At 42.0% G+C, this 16,998-nt stretch overlaps 1 protein-coding gene across 9 annotated transcripts in view; it reads left to right on the top strand.

The window, feature by feature from the left end:
* Positions 1 to 16,998, top strand: part of macf1a (microtubule actin crosslinking factor 1a) — a 218,798-nt gene that overhangs the window by 1,652 nt on the left and 200,148 nt on the right. For 8 of the 9 annotated variants that reach the window (XM_037092901.1, XM_037092900.1, XM_037092894.1 and 5 more), the window contains exon 2: positions 7,912 to 8,146. In XM_037092901.1, the coding sequence (XP_036948796.1) occupies positions 7,924 to 8,146 (223 nt within the window). In that variant the 5' untranslated portion in view covers positions 7,912 to 7,923. Of the gene's footprint in view, positions 1 to 7,911; positions 8,147 to 16,998 lie in introns of those variants that run through there. The other variant, XM_037092895.1, reaches the window with a different exon arrangement.

Below are 16,998 nucleotides of genomic sequence, written 5' to 3'. Positions count from 1 at the left end.
TACTGTGTGTCACAGTGGTGGAGAGCACCATCGTGTCTCTGGTGCTGGAGAGAAGCAGTGCGCTGTTAGAATGAGACACGGTTGTAATGTGGCTGAATCAGACACCTGCTTCTGAGACGGCATCGTAACATTTTCCTTTTCATGCCCGGCTGCAGCTGATAATCATCTTCACTGCTGATCTCCGCCGTCTCTTTTGCATCTGGTCGGTGAGATGTCAGAAAATTGTGAAAAGCTCAAGGTGACATCTCCGTTTTCCTCGCCGTGTCCACCCAACATCCGAAAACTCCACAGATGCTCGATGATGACAGTGATGGAGAAACCGACAGAAGCAGCAGATCCTCACATTTGACACGCTGAGGCATTTTCTCTTAAAGATATGATATGTAACATCTCTGCACTAAAGGACTAGACTAGAGATTTTCATGGTATGATAACATCTCAGAATTTCACGGTGAACATTATTACACAATTATTATTAGTTACAGTGACCTGTAAAGTCACTCCATGTAACAATTTATATCAGTTTACATGTACTAATGGCTTTTTATTGGTCACATGTGAGCAGATTGCAACATGACCTGAGTAATGGGAGCTTCCCGTCCGTCTCAGTCTGTGGATGATGTGTTTAAGTCGGTGAACGCTGCTGCACTGTGGATTTCTTTGTGAAGGATTTTCTACACAGTCCCAAAGATGACTGACTTCATGCAGCTTCTCTAGTGTCTCGTCTCGATGCTTCTCTCCGGTAACAAAGAGCAGCAGTAGCTCACAACAAGCTGTCCGCTAACATAACCTCGCGACTGGCCTCCAGCACAACACAGAATCTCCACAGAGCTCGTTTAAAGGAACGGGAACAGGGAACTTCAGGTAGAGATTCAGAGAGTGAGGAGACATGTGACTAAATGGAACGTGAATAATAGTGATGGACAGACTTTCCATCAGCACGGGAGGGTGAGGAGATAACAACTGAATCTTCATTTTTGAGGCGAAGTTACCCTTTAAATGAGGCAAAGTCTGCTTGTGATGGCCTCATTGTGGACGTAAATTATAATTAATTCATCCAAAGAGGGATTTTCCTTCACATATTCTCCATGTTTTCGTTTGTAGACGCCCTAAAGAGATGAAAATATACAGACACATCACGGACACGTCTTTCTTCTCTTTGTTAAATGTTTGACTGGCACGTCCTCCCTCCTTCCCTCCTTCCTTCCCTCCGTCTGTCTGTCCGTCCGTCTCTCTAACCAACAGTGTCTGTGTTGGTTTTCTCTCCCTGCAGCTCTCTGGTTCGCTCTCAGCATCTTACAATGAGTGGAACAAGAGAGAAACAGGAGGAGAGACTTCTGTATTGATCAGTGTGTTTCTCCTCATCTCTCTCAGTGTTATCTTATCCTTCATCACTTGTTAACCTCTGCTCCCTTCCCTTTTTCTTTCTTTCTCAGTGCCTCCACCTCTTTCTCTTCTCTTTCTGCCTCTTTCACTTTCACTTTAATTAACTCTCTCTCTGTCCAGTCATGCTGAGTCGTAGTAAGCTACAGATTTGTTGGCGAGCAGCGAGTTTCTTCTCTGTGTGTGCGTTAATATATGCAAGTTTTTCTGTGAGCGTCGATGCGTGTGTGTTAACATATGTGTGTGTGTGTGGGAGCTGAGTCTAGCCATTCATTAATCCTGTCCGTCAGCGTGTTACTCATCAGGCCCGGGGGCTTGTGTTTAACAGGACTCATCCTCAGACTCTACTTAAACCCGTTTGAATCACACTCATGCATCAGATATCAGGTTTGTGTCAGGATGGGATGTTCGACCCAGGCAGGAAAGGTGAGACGCAGATCAGACGTCAGAGTCAGAGAGAAAGATGTGGACTATTTTTGTATAATCAGTATAAAGCAGCTCGATATAACTTCCTGGAGAAAGACAGCTGATTGTTTAGTCTCATCTCCAGAATGTAAAATACCGAGGCTGTGAGTTGGCGTCCAACCTGAGCTACCATCAGTATTTTACAATCTGGGGATGAGACTAAACAGTTGACTGTCTTCCTCTAGGCAAGCTTTAAAAGGCTTCTTTTGATATTTTATGAAATATATTTATCTGCTTTCCTGCCAAAAGTTAGAGGATCGATACAACTCTCACAAGTCTGCTAAAACTGTGTTCACGCCATGTTGGACGAACAGGAAGAACTAAACTGGAATGTTCACGCATTATTCCAAGAAGATTACAGCCACTGCACCCGATAGTAATAACTTGGTTTCTTAACACTTTATGTAAAAGATTATAAACAGGAATACAGTTGCAAATGGATGTTTTTTCCTATTTAAATCACAGCAAAGACAAGAAGATATGTAATAATATGTAAGCTCGTTTTTTAAATTGGTTGTTGAAAAGATCATCCAAGTCGGATTTCCAAGTCTGAAAACTCGACTTGAGTCGTTTGTGTGTGTTGTAACAACGTGCTGTAACGTCACAGTTGCCATTTTCATTTCCATCCAGTTGACGAAATTCTTTGCGAACACACCTGCTCCTCCTCTCTCTCTCTCTCTTCACCTGTCAGGTGAGCGAGCGGCTTTAGCTGCTCGTGAAGTTCAGAGTCTTGTTGTACAAACATCAGATTGCAGCGGACGTCCATGTTTCTCTGAGCAGAAGCACAGACACATTTAGATGGGAAGTCGGGAATATTGGCTTGAAAAAGTCGACTTCGGACTTGTGATGGACATGAACCATCAGTCAGCCCATCAGTTTAAACTTTAAAGGAATAGTTTGACATTTTGGGAAACAAACTTGTTCACCTGCTTCCCAAGAGTTTGATTAGCTAAGCGATACCTTTAAGTGTTAGCCTAGCTTAGCATTAAGACTGTAATCACGGGGAAACTAGCCAGCTAGCTGTCATTAGTTTGACACTGTGCAGCTCTGGACGCAGCCTGTAAATCACATGTGTGCAGATGTGTTTTCTGCTCAGGTGGCTCTGTGCTGCAGCGTCTGTCAGGCAGAATGGAGCATTACGTCTGTCTGTTGAGCACAAATGTCAGTTAGAGCTCTGGAATGCTGACCTGGGATGACATCGAAGACGAGCGCCGGCGGTTACGGCCGTTGCTCCCTAAATGTCTGGTTTTCTGTCTCTTTTCTCTTTTCCTGTCGTCTCTTTTCTCTCCTCCTCAATCTGTTGCTCCGATTCTCTACGTCTCTGTCAACGGCTCCCCTCTCTCTCTGTTTTGTGTCACTGCTTCTCTTTTTCCTCTTCTTCTCTTTCGTGCACACACACACACACACACACACACTCACTCACACTGCTCAAGCTAAGCTGTGGGAACAGAGCGTGTCCATGTAAATCCTGGTTGTTGAGTTATAAATCAGGCCAGTCAGGCATCCAGCATCTCTGCACAGTGATTCAGCCGCTGCACGCTGTCACAGGAAGCAGCGAGAGCCAAGATCGCTGCATGGATATGAGTGTGTAAAGTGTGTGTGTGTGTGTGTGTGTGTTAAACCTTGCTTGCTTGCTTGCTGATATGCATTTCTGTGTATTTAGGTCAGTTAGTTAGGGTATTAGTCTGATTGAGTTCTAGCATTAGTGGGCTAATCAATCAACAGACAAACTTTGATAACTGTCAAACATTCACTTATTCCACCTCCTCACATGTTGAGGATTTGCTGCTTTTCCTCCATTTGTTGTAAATATAAATGAAATATGTTTGAATATGATCACTAAAGGATGTGTTGATTAATGGAAAACAGAAGATGGTCCAACTGATAAATGAATATAAACGCCCCAATCAGTCTGACAAAAAAAAAGTCTGTTTCTGAGTTGATCATTTATCTGGCAAAAAAATCACTTTTTTTTCCAGTTTATCTTATGTGACTGTTTCCTGGTCTTCTCTGTTTTTTATGACATTAAACTGGATATGTGTAATATCTTGGATCTTATGTTATTACTAAAGTGGCAATAGATAACTTTCCAAGTTTTCCTCAGGTAACAACAACACAAGACAAAACGTGAGTTAATTCAGTCATTTAGTCGATACTAGAAATGGATCTAATCTTTGTGGCAGACAGAATTTTATAGTAAAGTGAAGTTTATCCATTACTTTGTGCAGTCGACATTTACCACGTAATGATACGTTGGTGGACAAAGCTAAGAAAAAAAAGTGTATAGATAATAGAAATAATCACCCGTGATTCAAAAGCCTAAAACTTGTGGACATGGGAAGTTGTGTTCTGTTTTAAAAGTAGACAAGAAATCAGAATCAGTTTTCCTTTATTGTCCCACAAATGGGGAAATTTGCTTACCACAGCAGCCAAAGGACAGAATATTACAAACAATAACAAAAAAAACCTCAATACAATTAAAAAGGTTAGAAATAGAATAGACAAGACATAAAATAGACACTAAAAATCACAAAAAAGACAAAACAATCAGTCGGTTAATCACAAATGGAAACAATCATCACCGAACATGAAGCTGTGAGCAGATCGACTGAACATCCGAGTGTGTGTGTGTGTGTGTTTGTCGGTGTGATTGTGAGTAAGAATGCCTGTGTGAGGGTCTCATCAGGCGGGGAGTGATCTCACTCTCACTCACAGCTCCTCCAGTGTTCCTGCTGCTACTTTCTCTTTTTCTTCGGAGGTCTTTTGAAGAATCTTTTCCCCCTCACAGAGCCGTAATGACACGGTGTGGCTTTGAAGCTCCCATTCTGGCTCTATTTATAAAACCGCTAGTTGCAGTGGCACTGACTCACTGTCAGCATGCAGCAGGCAACTGACTTCACACACACATACACACTCACAGAGAAACCACCAGTACCAGGACACTCAATCATACACCAGAGAACCGCAGAGGATTCTGGGAAAGGCTTTTAACCCCTTCCTGGCAGCGTTGCTGTGGAGACAGGGATTCAGGAAGTGGGGCTTTGCCAGCGGTCTAGCCAGGGGCCAGCGGCGGGAGGAGCAGGAGGAGGTTTTTTTGGCAGCGGTAGCTCCGATGGAAATCCCAGCCGTTGTGTTGGACTCACACATCGCACACTGAAACATTCCCACCCGGTGACCGAAGCTCAGGTCACCCCACAGTTCAGCGTTTGGCAGGCAGCAGACGTTTGAGTGCTCACAGTTTAGGGGGTTAAGCTGGATGTTTGTGAGGAGGAGCAGTGACCGTTACTGGGTGAACTGTGAAACAAACCAGATCACCAGTGGATCTGATCCTGAAAGAGTTTACATCCAATCTGAGAAGATTCATCAGTGAATATTTAAAGACAGTAAATACGTTTTGGGCATGCAGACTAGAGTTCAACCTTCTTCTTTGTGGTAAAGACAAAAACATGACTTGATGTTATTCATAAGATTACTGTGACCATTCAGCAGCAACTATATAAATTAACAAATGTTAAAAGTTTCCTCGGGGTGTTTTGGATGTTCGGGACAAATTAGTTTTGTTGACATTCGGGCGTGCAGCTATAGGATTTCACAAGATCCCACGACTTAAGCAGAAGTTACAACATTATTTTTGTTGAGAAAATTCTGGATTTCGAGTGAACTGGCAGCAAATGATGAGATTTCAAATGAGATTCTTGAAATTCTTTTAATTCAACATAAAGCACATTGTATTGTATTAGAAATAAAAGTTATTGTTACTGTTTCAATTTTCCTGGCAGATTATTTGGAAAAATGACATTGTACTGCAGTGATAATGCAACTATGGCGACAAAGTTAAAGCAGATGCTCACTTTGTTCATTTTAATGTATGAAATGTGATTTACAGTTCAACATTCAACATCTCTGCTGGTCATTTCTTCTGAAGACAGTTTAACAGCTAAAATATCAAATATAAAGATGGATATTTTCCATCGTCTTGCTCTGCTGATTGATAATTTAGTATAAACTGCTTCAACTTTACCGGAAACAGATGATGTGCATATAGTCTGCGAGTTGGAGTCATCGCTGCCCCACACAGAGCCAGTAACGACCACTTCATTCTGTCAGGACAGGTATTGATTTTAGGGACGTTGTGATGGACAGATGAGAGCATCAGGTCCCCAGAGACACACACACACACACACACACACACACACACACACACACACACACACCTTTGTGTCCAATGTATATGCTAACAGCAAGTCAATAACACCGCCCACTGTTCTTTGTCTTAATAAATAGTTTTAAATTCAACCTTGACATCAATAAAAAGAGAGGTTGTAAAGACGGACGAGCAACAGGAAGTAAGGAACAGAGAGAAGGGACGGAGAGTGAAAGTGAGAAGACGAGTGAAGCTCTCTGTCTTCCTGCTGTATTGACTCTTCTTTAAAAATAGCAGCACTAGTACGAGCTCTGAAATCCATCTCTCTCTCTCTCTCTCTCTCTCTCTCTCTCTCTCCATCTTTGTCTCAGCCGAGTCCATTCAGTAGTCACTGTTTAGTGATCCCTTCTTTTACATCCATCCCTCCATCCAGGCACAAGCATCCTCCCTCCATCACAGCTGACATCGTCCGCATCATCGATACATCGGCTTGCTGATGGATGTATCGTGTCCGGACCACATTGATTACTGTTGACGGTGATTAAATGCTGAGCTGATGTTGATGTGCAGGTGTTGTGTGTGAGTTTGCATGATGTTTCTGTCGACTGCAGCTGATAACGTGTTTTTTTTTCTTTTGCATGAATAGGCAAAACATGAATTGGTAAAAAAGATGTCAGTATGCTAACATGCTAACAATCCCACAATGCTAACTGGAGCTGCAGCGATCTGTAGATTCATTGAGCGATCAGTCGAAACAAAATTCATCGATAACTATTTTGATCATCGGTTGATTGTTTCAGTCACTTTTTAAGCGAAAGATATACAAGGTTTGTTGGTTTTAGCTTCTTAAATGTGAACATTTGTTGCGTCTCTTTCTCATTTGTGACTGTGACTGTAAATGAAGAGTCTCTTGGTTTTGGACTGTTGCTTAGACAAAAGAAGCGATTAAAAGTTGTAATTTTCACAGTTTTTTCGACAATAACCCGCTGATGATGTACCAGGTGTTCATCACATTTACCGTCTCAGTGAAGCCTGTCAGTGTGACATTTCCAAATTAGAAACGTTGACCTGATTGTAAGACAGGAAGAAAAGTCAGAGGATCATGGAAGTCATTTGGATTCATCATCTTCCAAATGCATGAATGTGATTCATGTTCCCCAGATTGAAAGATATGAAAGATTTATGATCCGTGGAAGAGTTTCTGAGACGTTTCATGTTGGTGTGAAGTGACTGACAGACCAAACTCTGCCCGACATCCAGTCACCAGCACGACTAAACAATTATTAATAGGAATGTCGGGAATTTAGGGAATAACATGCTCGTCTTTGGAACTCTTCTTTAAGTGACTGCAGTTATTGGGAGACATAGAAGTCGGGAATACTAATCATTTTACAATATAATCACATGTCACAGGATAATGTTTGTTTGTCTCCTCTGGGTGAGATTTCCTTCGTGTCTGATGTTGAAGTTCCTCCACACACCTTCAGCTCCTCTCAGGCCTCAGTAATCTGTATCATCATCTCTCCTGTCATGTGCTCTTCTTCTTTCATCTTGTAGCTTCCTCCCCCAGCCCGCCATAATAAAGGCCCACGAGCTCATAAACTTGTGGTCTAGACACGATGACTAACGTAACCCAGTTCTCCTGTTCGTCACTGCATTATTACTGTTCTGCTGTTACGTTGGAACTTTGCATCTTTCATGGCCCCTGCGTGATCGCACTGTATGCCGGCAATGAATTATACAACTCCCTCTTCTCTTTTTCCCTACACTTCTACTTCCTCTTCCTCCTCCTCCCTTTTTTTGACCTCCTTTCTTCCCCTTCCCCCACTGCTCCACTTCCATCCCTCCTTCTATCCTTACTTCCTCTCCTCCTCCTCCTGCTCTTCCTCCTCCTCCACTTCCTCATTCCCTCTCCACAGCCCTGAAGTGAGATGGAGTCGTCAGACGATGATACTCTAAGCGAGCGCTCCTGCGTCAGCGAGCCGTCCTTCCGTAGCGAGCGTTCAGGGGGGTCGCTGTCTCCGTGCCCATCAGGACCCGCGGGCCCACCTGGAGACACGTTACCATGGAACCTGTCCAAACACGAGAGGAGGAAGAGGAAGAGCCAGGACTCGGTGCTGGACCCGGCGGAGAGGGCGGTGGTCCGTGTGGCAGGTAAGGGAAACCATCTCACCCTTTATGTCTCTCAGTGTGCCTTTGAGCAAGGCACCAAACCTGCATCTGCTCAGTGAGTGCTGAATGGGAAAAAGAAAAGGGGTGTGGTTGTTGTGTGAAGTTTCCAGAGGAGGATGTGTGTTTGAATTTGATGCAGTCGCTGTGAGAGAGAGACAGAGAGAGATAGAAAACGCCCAGTGAGTTTAAATTCAGGCTGAAACTTCTGAAGTCTGACAGAAGATGAAAACTGACAGCTGCCAAGAAGAGGAGCTCTGCTGAAGTCACAGTGAAGTCTTGCTGAGAGACTTCAGACGCTCAGTTAAAGTGTTGATGGAAACACGTACCTCTCAAATCAGAGAGAAGATTTAAATCCACTGCATGATTTTTATTTTTTTGTCCAGCAGCCGAGACACAAAACATGAAAGTCATGTCGACTCTCTGTGAGTTACAGACGACTTGCTGCTAACTGCAAATCATTCATGTGAGACCTGCATCCAAGAGGGAACGGTAGAAGCTGAAGGTGTCTGTGCTGGTGGAGAGCTGACAGAGAATTAAAGTGTGTTTACAGAGAATACTGCTGCATATGTCAAGAAAAGCAGTAGAAAGCTTTTTGCGTGTCCAGAGGAAGATGCATATAATCTAACAAACAATGTGTGGAATTTAAAAAGTTGATATGTCTGGTTCTGCTGGTTTTTAAACTGTCCATAATGAGGTCAGCGGTGTTTGCCTTGCCTTTTCAAAACATAGCGCCTACATTACCCACAATGCAATTCAGCCGCTGAAAACCAACTCTTTATTGTTTTTTTTTATCAATATTTTATCATTGATTGATTGATTGATTGAGTGACATCACTGGGGGCAGTTTATCAGATTACACACAGCTTCCTCCGGAGCCACGAAAACCTTTACATTACTTTTTTTCGAGTCACGCAGTAGTCCTCCCTGTAAAGACACATTTAATGTCTAAAATTCATGAAGTTACCCTTTAACAAGATTAAGAAGAGGACGGTGGTGCTCCAAAGTTCAAAAACTGATTCAGATCCCAATCGCAGAAAAGACTTTTAATAGAATATGTGTCGTTGTGACACTATTAGTCATTTTGTCATTAGATGTTTGTGATATTACTGTTTTATCTTGAGTTGAGCCGTCGTTACAGGGCGTGAACGCTTCATTCTCATTTGCATGCTGACATTTTCTCGGCTACTCGTGTTTGATGGTGGGTTTTTTTCCTGCAGGCTTTGATTAAAGGTCTGCACACTTGGAAAAAGCCCCGTCTCTTGAAAGATCAGCGGTTAATAAATGTCACAGAGATCTGGTTGTAGCATCTTATATTTCTCCTCGAGATGAAAAAAAAAAACATCTACAGTGTGCTATGAAAAGCTCATCCTTGCATTGATTCCAATGATTTTCTAAAGCAGTGTGGTTGTCAGCACATGGTGAGGAGCCTCTCTTCCTCCTTTAACCTTCAGGGGAAGTTTATGCTTAGTTCGTGTTCTAGCTGTCACGTAAACGAGGAGAAGAGCTTCACCCCGAGGTGGTTTTATATTCTTCATCCTTCCACTCACACGTCAAAGGTAAAGGTTTACTAACCATCACCTCCCTGCCTCCTCTGTCTCTTGTCTACCCTCGCGCTCGCTGTAACAGAAGACGGAGGAGAAAATGTAGGTTAGTCGGTTCTCTGGAGAAACGAGGGTTCCCCGGCTCTCGTAATGAGACACTGGTAGCAGCAGGCTAATAGCTTTCCCACTTTTAGTGGAGGAGAGGGAAGACGCTGAGCTTAATAACTGGGGTAAATGATGGCAAAGTGTTCTGAGTGCTGCACTTTTACCGTCTGTGGCATTTATCCACTCATACCATCTCATAATCGTGCTGAATATTTACTGTTTGGGGCTTTTATCACATAGATGTTTTTAAGTGGATGGGTGTCTGCAGTCTATGTTCGAATAGAAAAAAGTCACACACGACATTGTCATCAGAGCGAACCACTCGTCAATACTGGGCAATAATCGATAGTTACATGTTTTTACATTTTAGTTGATAATCTGCATTTATTATTGTGTGAGCAGACGCAGGTGGAAACATGATTGAGCTGATGTAACTCCACAGAAGTGTTTTGTAGACTTTCGTCAGCCACCTGAGATTTTTCTGTTCCTCTTATTCATTATTATGTCTGTGTTACACACAGTAAAGTCTTCATCTGTCAGGTTGTCAGTTCACTAGATCAGACAAAAATCACACTCTCGTCTGTTATTCATCTGCAAACAGTTTCTCAGTTGAGAAATATGTCTTAAATTGCATCTTAATCATATTTTAAACAGTCCTGAAACATCTTAACTTCATAAAACCTGAAGAAATCCTGTACATAGATGTTTGATTTGATCCATGTTGCCCACCTCTGTTATCAGAATCAGCTGAAGGTGCCATAAAATGATGAATTAGAGCAAAGACTTCATCCCTAACTCTTCCTGTCCTAACCCTTGTAACTGCTGGTTGCATAGAGAGCGATGGGGGTTGGGGTGATGGAGTATGGAGGCGACGACAAGACAGTTAAAGCCTATTTTATAGACACGGCAGCAGCATGTAGGTCAGGACAGGGTGAAGGTCTGGTGTCACGGCCTCGCTCACACTGAGAGACACTTCTGTGTGTGTTACTGTTCGTGTAGTCTTCATATGCGAATGTATTTTTTTGCACTGTTTGCAGCGTTTCCGGTTTTGAAGACGTTTCCAGACCTCCAGCGTTAATGTTTTACCGTCTGTAAGCTTCTCAGTTCAGTCACAATGGGAGCCTGTGAGGTGTTTGGGACATATCTGGTTTTACAATCAGTTAAATTTAAGGCCGGTTTTAAGAGGAGCTCTCAGCCGAGTCTCCTCCTCCCTAAATCTCTCTGAAAATGTGTGGAGGGAAGATTTGGAGTTTTCTCTGAGCCGGGAGCTGCAACGAAGAGTTTGTTTATGATTTCATTTAAGATGCTCGTTTTTAGCAGAGGAATTTCAGCGTGAAAGTGTGGTGTGAGTGTGTGTCTGGTCGTTTTGGTGTAAATCTGAAGTAAGAGCTGCAAAGAAAAACAGCTATTTTGATAATTGTTTGATTACTCTCTTAAGAAAATGAAGTCACCATTCTCAAATTCCAGCTTCTTTAATGTGAATGTCCTCCTCCCTTATGACAGTAAACTGAATATCTCTGACATGTGGGAAAAAGGAGACATTTTAGGACGTCAGCTTGGGCTTTGGGAAACACAGATAGGGATCATAGGGTTAATTTACTATGATAATTATGCAATAATTGTCAGCTGAAAGATGTTCAATGATGAATCAAAGCAAAATGCACAAAATTCGTTGTACATGTTGATACACGAAAGAAGACGGCGTGTGCTGGACTGAGAAAATGTGAGCTGAAGAGAAGATGAGGGAGGAGGAGGGTGTTTGTGTGTCTGTGTGTTTGTCACCTGCACACACATTTGCACATGCATTGACTTTGAAAGAGGGATGATAATAGATGAAAAGAGTGAGATTAAAGGCAGGGTGTGCATAAAAAAATTTTTAAAAAACGAGGTTCTGCATGCTGTAGAGTGAAAACTGAGCTGATTACTCAAAGAGGAAACATACTAAAAATGGAATGGCATTAAAAACAGTGCAAACCACCATCAAGCTGCAGCCTTCTTTAATTCAATCAAGCCCAATTCAGTATCAAATAAAGCATGTAATTCCAGAGGTGGCAAAAGTCCACACATGCTTTACTCTAATAGATACAGATACCCAAAAATCTCATCACAATAAATGAAAAAAAGTTGAATGAAGTTCTTCTTCTTCTTCTTCTTCTTCTTCTTCTTCTTCTTCTTCTTCTTCTTCTTCTTCTTCTTCCAGTGAGTCTCTCTCTGAAGCATTAGGAAACCGTGAGAAATAACTTCAGGCCGACTGCAGCTCTCTTTCTCATACTGGCACCAACATGTGAATGACTAATTACAACCAGATCTGAGCGGGAGTGTGGGATCAGTTGTCGTGCTGGAGTTCGGTGGTTGGCGTCACTTTTATGTCCTGTGGTCATCTCTCACTGCACACGATTAAAACTGCAGAAAACAACGTAGTTCTACATGATGAAATGAATAAAGAAACATTTTTAGAGAGAGAAAATGTACAGTTTTATATATGTATTCATATATATATTTATATCTTGTATTAACCAGTGTAGAATATGAATATTTCAGTCTACTTAAGTGTTGTATTGTTCCCTGTTCAAACGTCCAGGTCTGCTTTCTCTCGGTGAATCATCTGTCATGGCTGCTGGCAGATGTGTAAACACAGATGACCTCACACGAACATGTTGCTAATGTCAGAAAAATGGCTGAATCTTTCCACCCTTCTTCTTTTAATGTCTGTTGGATGAGCATGTGGCATGTAGTGGAAATTCACAGCTGTGCAGCAGTTGGGACGCCCAGACTTTGTGTGTGAAAGTGCATGCTTGTGTGAGGCCGACACACAGTATGATAACTGAATAACTATTATCTACAATTATTAGCAGACAGTTTGACAGGGAGGGCTGCTGGCAGCACCTTTAGGCTGAGTCAGCAAGTCAGACTTGTTTTGTGTGGAGATCACTGGATTCTGGCAGCAGCAGGTAGCGTCAGAACAAACCACCAGAGTGTTTCATCACAGACGACACCTTACGAAAAACACTGCCAATATTCTGCAGAGCGAACTCTCTATTTCACTTCCCAAGTTACTATTTATAAAAGCTGCTTATTTGTAGAGCTAAAACTATTGAGTCTATGCATAGACTCAGTATGAAGCGACTCAAATGGATGCATTAAAAAGGCAACAAGTGTTTTATCTCCTCTCTGGTCTGTCCTGTTACACAAATGGTGTTGGGTTTTGGTCCTCAAAAACACAGCTGGAGATGTTCCGAGTTCTCATCTCACAATACCCACTTTCATCACAACAAACACAGCTAGAGATGTCGTGACTTCCTGTCAAAAATATCTGTTTTTTGTCACCACAAACTCGCCTTAAAATTGTCCTGAGGTCTCCTAAATAATATCTAGTGGTGTAAAGCTTAAAAATATAGTCGAAACATTATGATCCTTCCTAAAATATCTCTTTGGTTTCTTTGGTTTGGCAACCTGTCATCTCATGACAGACACGAGGGGTGTTCAGTTGGTTGCAGTCTGCAAATCCACTGCTAAATGCCACCAAATCCTTCACACTGCTGACAGCCCTATCACTAACACCTGTCTGTGAATTGTGTCTGTGTGAGCACATTATAAAGATACCAAAAACAAGTGTAAATATTGAAGTTTATGTGTAGAATATTTCTCTAGATACTTCTTGACGGAGGCTAGCTATTTCCCCCTGCTCCTAGTCTTTATGCTAAGCTAAGCTAATTAGCTTCTGGCTCCAGCTGTATAATCAGCTGACAGATATGAGCGTGGTATCCCGTTTAACACTTGGCAGGAAAGAGGGGATTTCCAAAAACTGTGGAACTATTCCTCAAAACAGAAGTTGTGTGTTTGAGTTCAGCTGTTGTTGTGGCGCTCTCCATATTCTGTGTTCTGACTGTGACACACGACTGTCTATGTGGATATTAAAGCAGTGAAACAAAGCAGAAGTCTCTCTGTAGCAGCCATGCTTCCAAATCTGCTCTGTAAGCTCAGTGAGTTGATTCATGCTCAGCTCGTGTTTCTGGTAACATCCAGAAGTTCCCAGGCGCGTCAGTCCGCTGCTCACTCGGGCGCGAAGGCTATTGTGATGATATTACATTTTACATAATGTGCACTATGTGTTTACATTGACCTCAATTTCCATTCAGACAGAGGCTGGAATGTGGAAAAGGGAATACATTAGGCTGCTTGGACCAAATAGGCTGCTTGGTTCACAGTCCAGTTACAGAGTTGTGTCTTTGATTGCTTATTGATTGGGAAGATTACAAGGAGTGCAGTGAATGTGTTAGAATGAATGTAAAAGGAGGGGAGAGTTGTTTTTCTACAGTACAGGAGACAGTTGAGGCAGACGTAATGGAAAGAGAGAGCGAGCAGACATGAGGATCTTTGTGGAGTTTTGAATTGACTCTGGAGAGGATAAAGAGAGACGCTGCTGTCCTGACTGGACTCTGTTGTACAGCCTCTCCGGACCGCTCGGCCGGCCTGCTGAGCATGAATTTCAATGAAACCTCCCAACAGCTGCTGGTTTCTCTGTTGACGTAAATGAGAGTCTCTCTGCAATTTAACGACTTAAAGTGAGAGCATACGCTGGTTGTAAGAAAAGATGTTAGACAAATGTGACAAATGTGTGCGTCACGATTGACGTGTATGATGATTTAGGAGTAATTTAGGGTGTTTACAAAAGTATTTTCTTAATTTACATACACATACTGAGCAATTTGAGCATGAATATAACAACCAAGTACAACCCAGTACAACGGACTTAAAATGTGCTCTTGAAAGGATTTTTTCACAGCTTCCGATCAACAAATTCTTGCATCGCTTAACCATCAGAGACTATGACAGATCATTTTTTCAGTATTTTCAGCTGGTGCCGGCTTTCTAGGTCTTTGACGGTTAGTTGGTGGTGGAAAATTCGGATGCCCTGTTATTGTGGGTTTAGAAAATGTGCCATGAAGTGCTCAAAATTATCTGAGAAAATTGGTGACTCTAATTTATGGCTGAAACAAGCATCTGTTGACAGTAACTGGACACATTTTCTTCCTAAAGCTGATCTGATGTTGTGCATGAATCACATTAAGACATCTAAAGGAGGAGTGATGAAACTTTATACCTCAGATTGTGATAGATAAAGAGTGAAAGAATATTTTAAGAATCCTTGTCACGGAAAAATATTTAAAAAAACACTCACAATGAGACAAAACAAGGTGTGTGTGATGCACCATATCTGTGTGTGTGTCAGACTGCAGCACTGATAATCTTTTCACGTGAACATCAGGACCCCGACGTCTCCGCCTGCATGTAACTTAGCGGTCCACCGTCCCGCCTGCTGCTGCTCCTTCCAGCAATTATTTTTTCACTACAGGCAGCTGAGAGGGCGCCTCAGCCCAAAAGCCCAGGCTGTTCCCCCTGTTGCCATGGCGACGTGGTCTCCTCTGTTTCCATGGTTATAAAAGGCGAGGAGAAAGCAATGGCGACTGGGGTGAGAGAGACTGACACTGGGTATAAAAGGAGGGCAAAACAAATAGTGGACGAGAGCGAGTGTCAGAATTTTAATTTGGAGCGAGAGAAAAGAGGAGGGAGTTTGTAAAAGACGGGAGAGAGAGAGAGGAACAAATGATCGAGTCAGCGCTAAAGGTAATGAAGAGAGGCTAGACAGAGAGCAGCAGAAAAAGAGGGGGAGGAGGTAGAAGAGGGCAAGGTTCAAAGAGGAGGGAGAGAGATGACTTTCAATTAAAGACGGGTGAAGGAGGTCACAGAACAGAAAGGGAAGGAGAACGATTAGCAGAAAGAGGGATTAACCACTGAAAACTGAAGAGAAAGAAAGAGTGGAGAGGAGGAGTGAAAAAGAAACACAAAGTGAAATTCTGCCCTGCTGGGAAACAGTGAAAGAGAAAGTAAGAGAGAGAGCAAAACAGCAACAAAAAAGATTTAGAGATGTGATCTGTAAAAAGAAGAAGAGACAGAATGAAAGACCATGAAAGAAAAGCTCAGAGAGAGACAAACTGAGGGTGAGGCAGTGAAGGGAGGGAGAGAAGGAGATCCTGAGGGAAGTTTAAATAAGAGTGGAAGGAAGATTCAGTTGGACAAAGCGAGGAGTAAGCTCACAGTCTTCAGTTATACGTCAGTTGTATTTAATACTTTAACAAGATAACCAGCAAATAATTTAAAACTTGTCAGGATGTTCAGAGAGGAGTTCAAACACATGGGATTTTTTGATTTACTTCCATAAAGATTGGGGACTTCAAAGAGACAAACTTTTTAAAAGAAAAGTTTGAAGAGGCTGACGTATCGTGAGTCACAGCTCCAAAACTGCTGGATCCTCCACTTCCCATAATGCACCTCAGGAATGTCTCGTCGACTTTACCTGTCTGACCCACGTGGTTAAAATCCAGGTTTTCTGGACCAGCAGCACCTTTGCTGCGTGTCGTCCCCCCTCTGTCTCTCATCCTGTCAGCTCTATCAGCTGTCCTGTCAATAAAGACATAAAGGCCACAAAACATTGAATAAAAACATTTATAATAACCAAATTTATAATTAATTAAACTTTAGTTAACTGTTATGTCACTATCATACAAAGAAAAAGATTTATAAATCATTTATTAAGCAACTGTTTATCGTAAGCTTGTAACTGATGCTTGTGAATCTTTACAGCTGCTTAATAAATATCTTATAAAGCAGATTAGTTAACTATAAATCTGCCACTTATTAATGATGGTGTTTATAAGAGCGAGAGGAGACATGCAATTGTTTTCACAGGCTGTAAAATATGTGGAATGACCCTTTAAGCTGTAAAGCCCAAACACATACACGTAAAGTGGCAAATTTTTTGTTGATGTTATTTTGACTTAAAAATAAAAATAAATGCAATTTCAAAAAGTTTAAATGTTCACATGTGAACGCTGTTTTATGAAAACAAATCAGATGTTATCACAAGACTCTTTCGGTAAGAGACGAGTTGATATAATCTAAATCACATTTCCTATTTTCTTCTCCCTTTTTAACTTGAAGGATAAACCAAAGTAGATTAAGTCTTTGAATCAAATTCAAAAGTACTCATGCCAAATCAGAAACTCGTGCTTCAGGCTCTACAGTTGCAGTGATGGAATTCACATTGTGACCTCACTGCATTCAGTGTTAATGAGGAGGCTGCTCATAATGGCTGTTTGATGCTCCCCGCTGAAACACCACTGACTT

The sequence above is a fragment of the Acanthopagrus latus genome, chromosome 3, assembly GCF_904848185.1.
Source record: "Acanthopagrus latus isolate v.2019 chromosome 3, fAcaLat1.1, whole genome shotgun sequence".
NCBI classification, from domain to species: Eukaryota; Metazoa; Chordata; class Actinopteri; order Spariformes; family Sparidae; genus Acanthopagrus; species Acanthopagrus latus.
The sequence above is the reverse complement of the archived record's forward strand: the minus strand, read 5'-3'. Positions and strand labels throughout refer to the sequence as shown.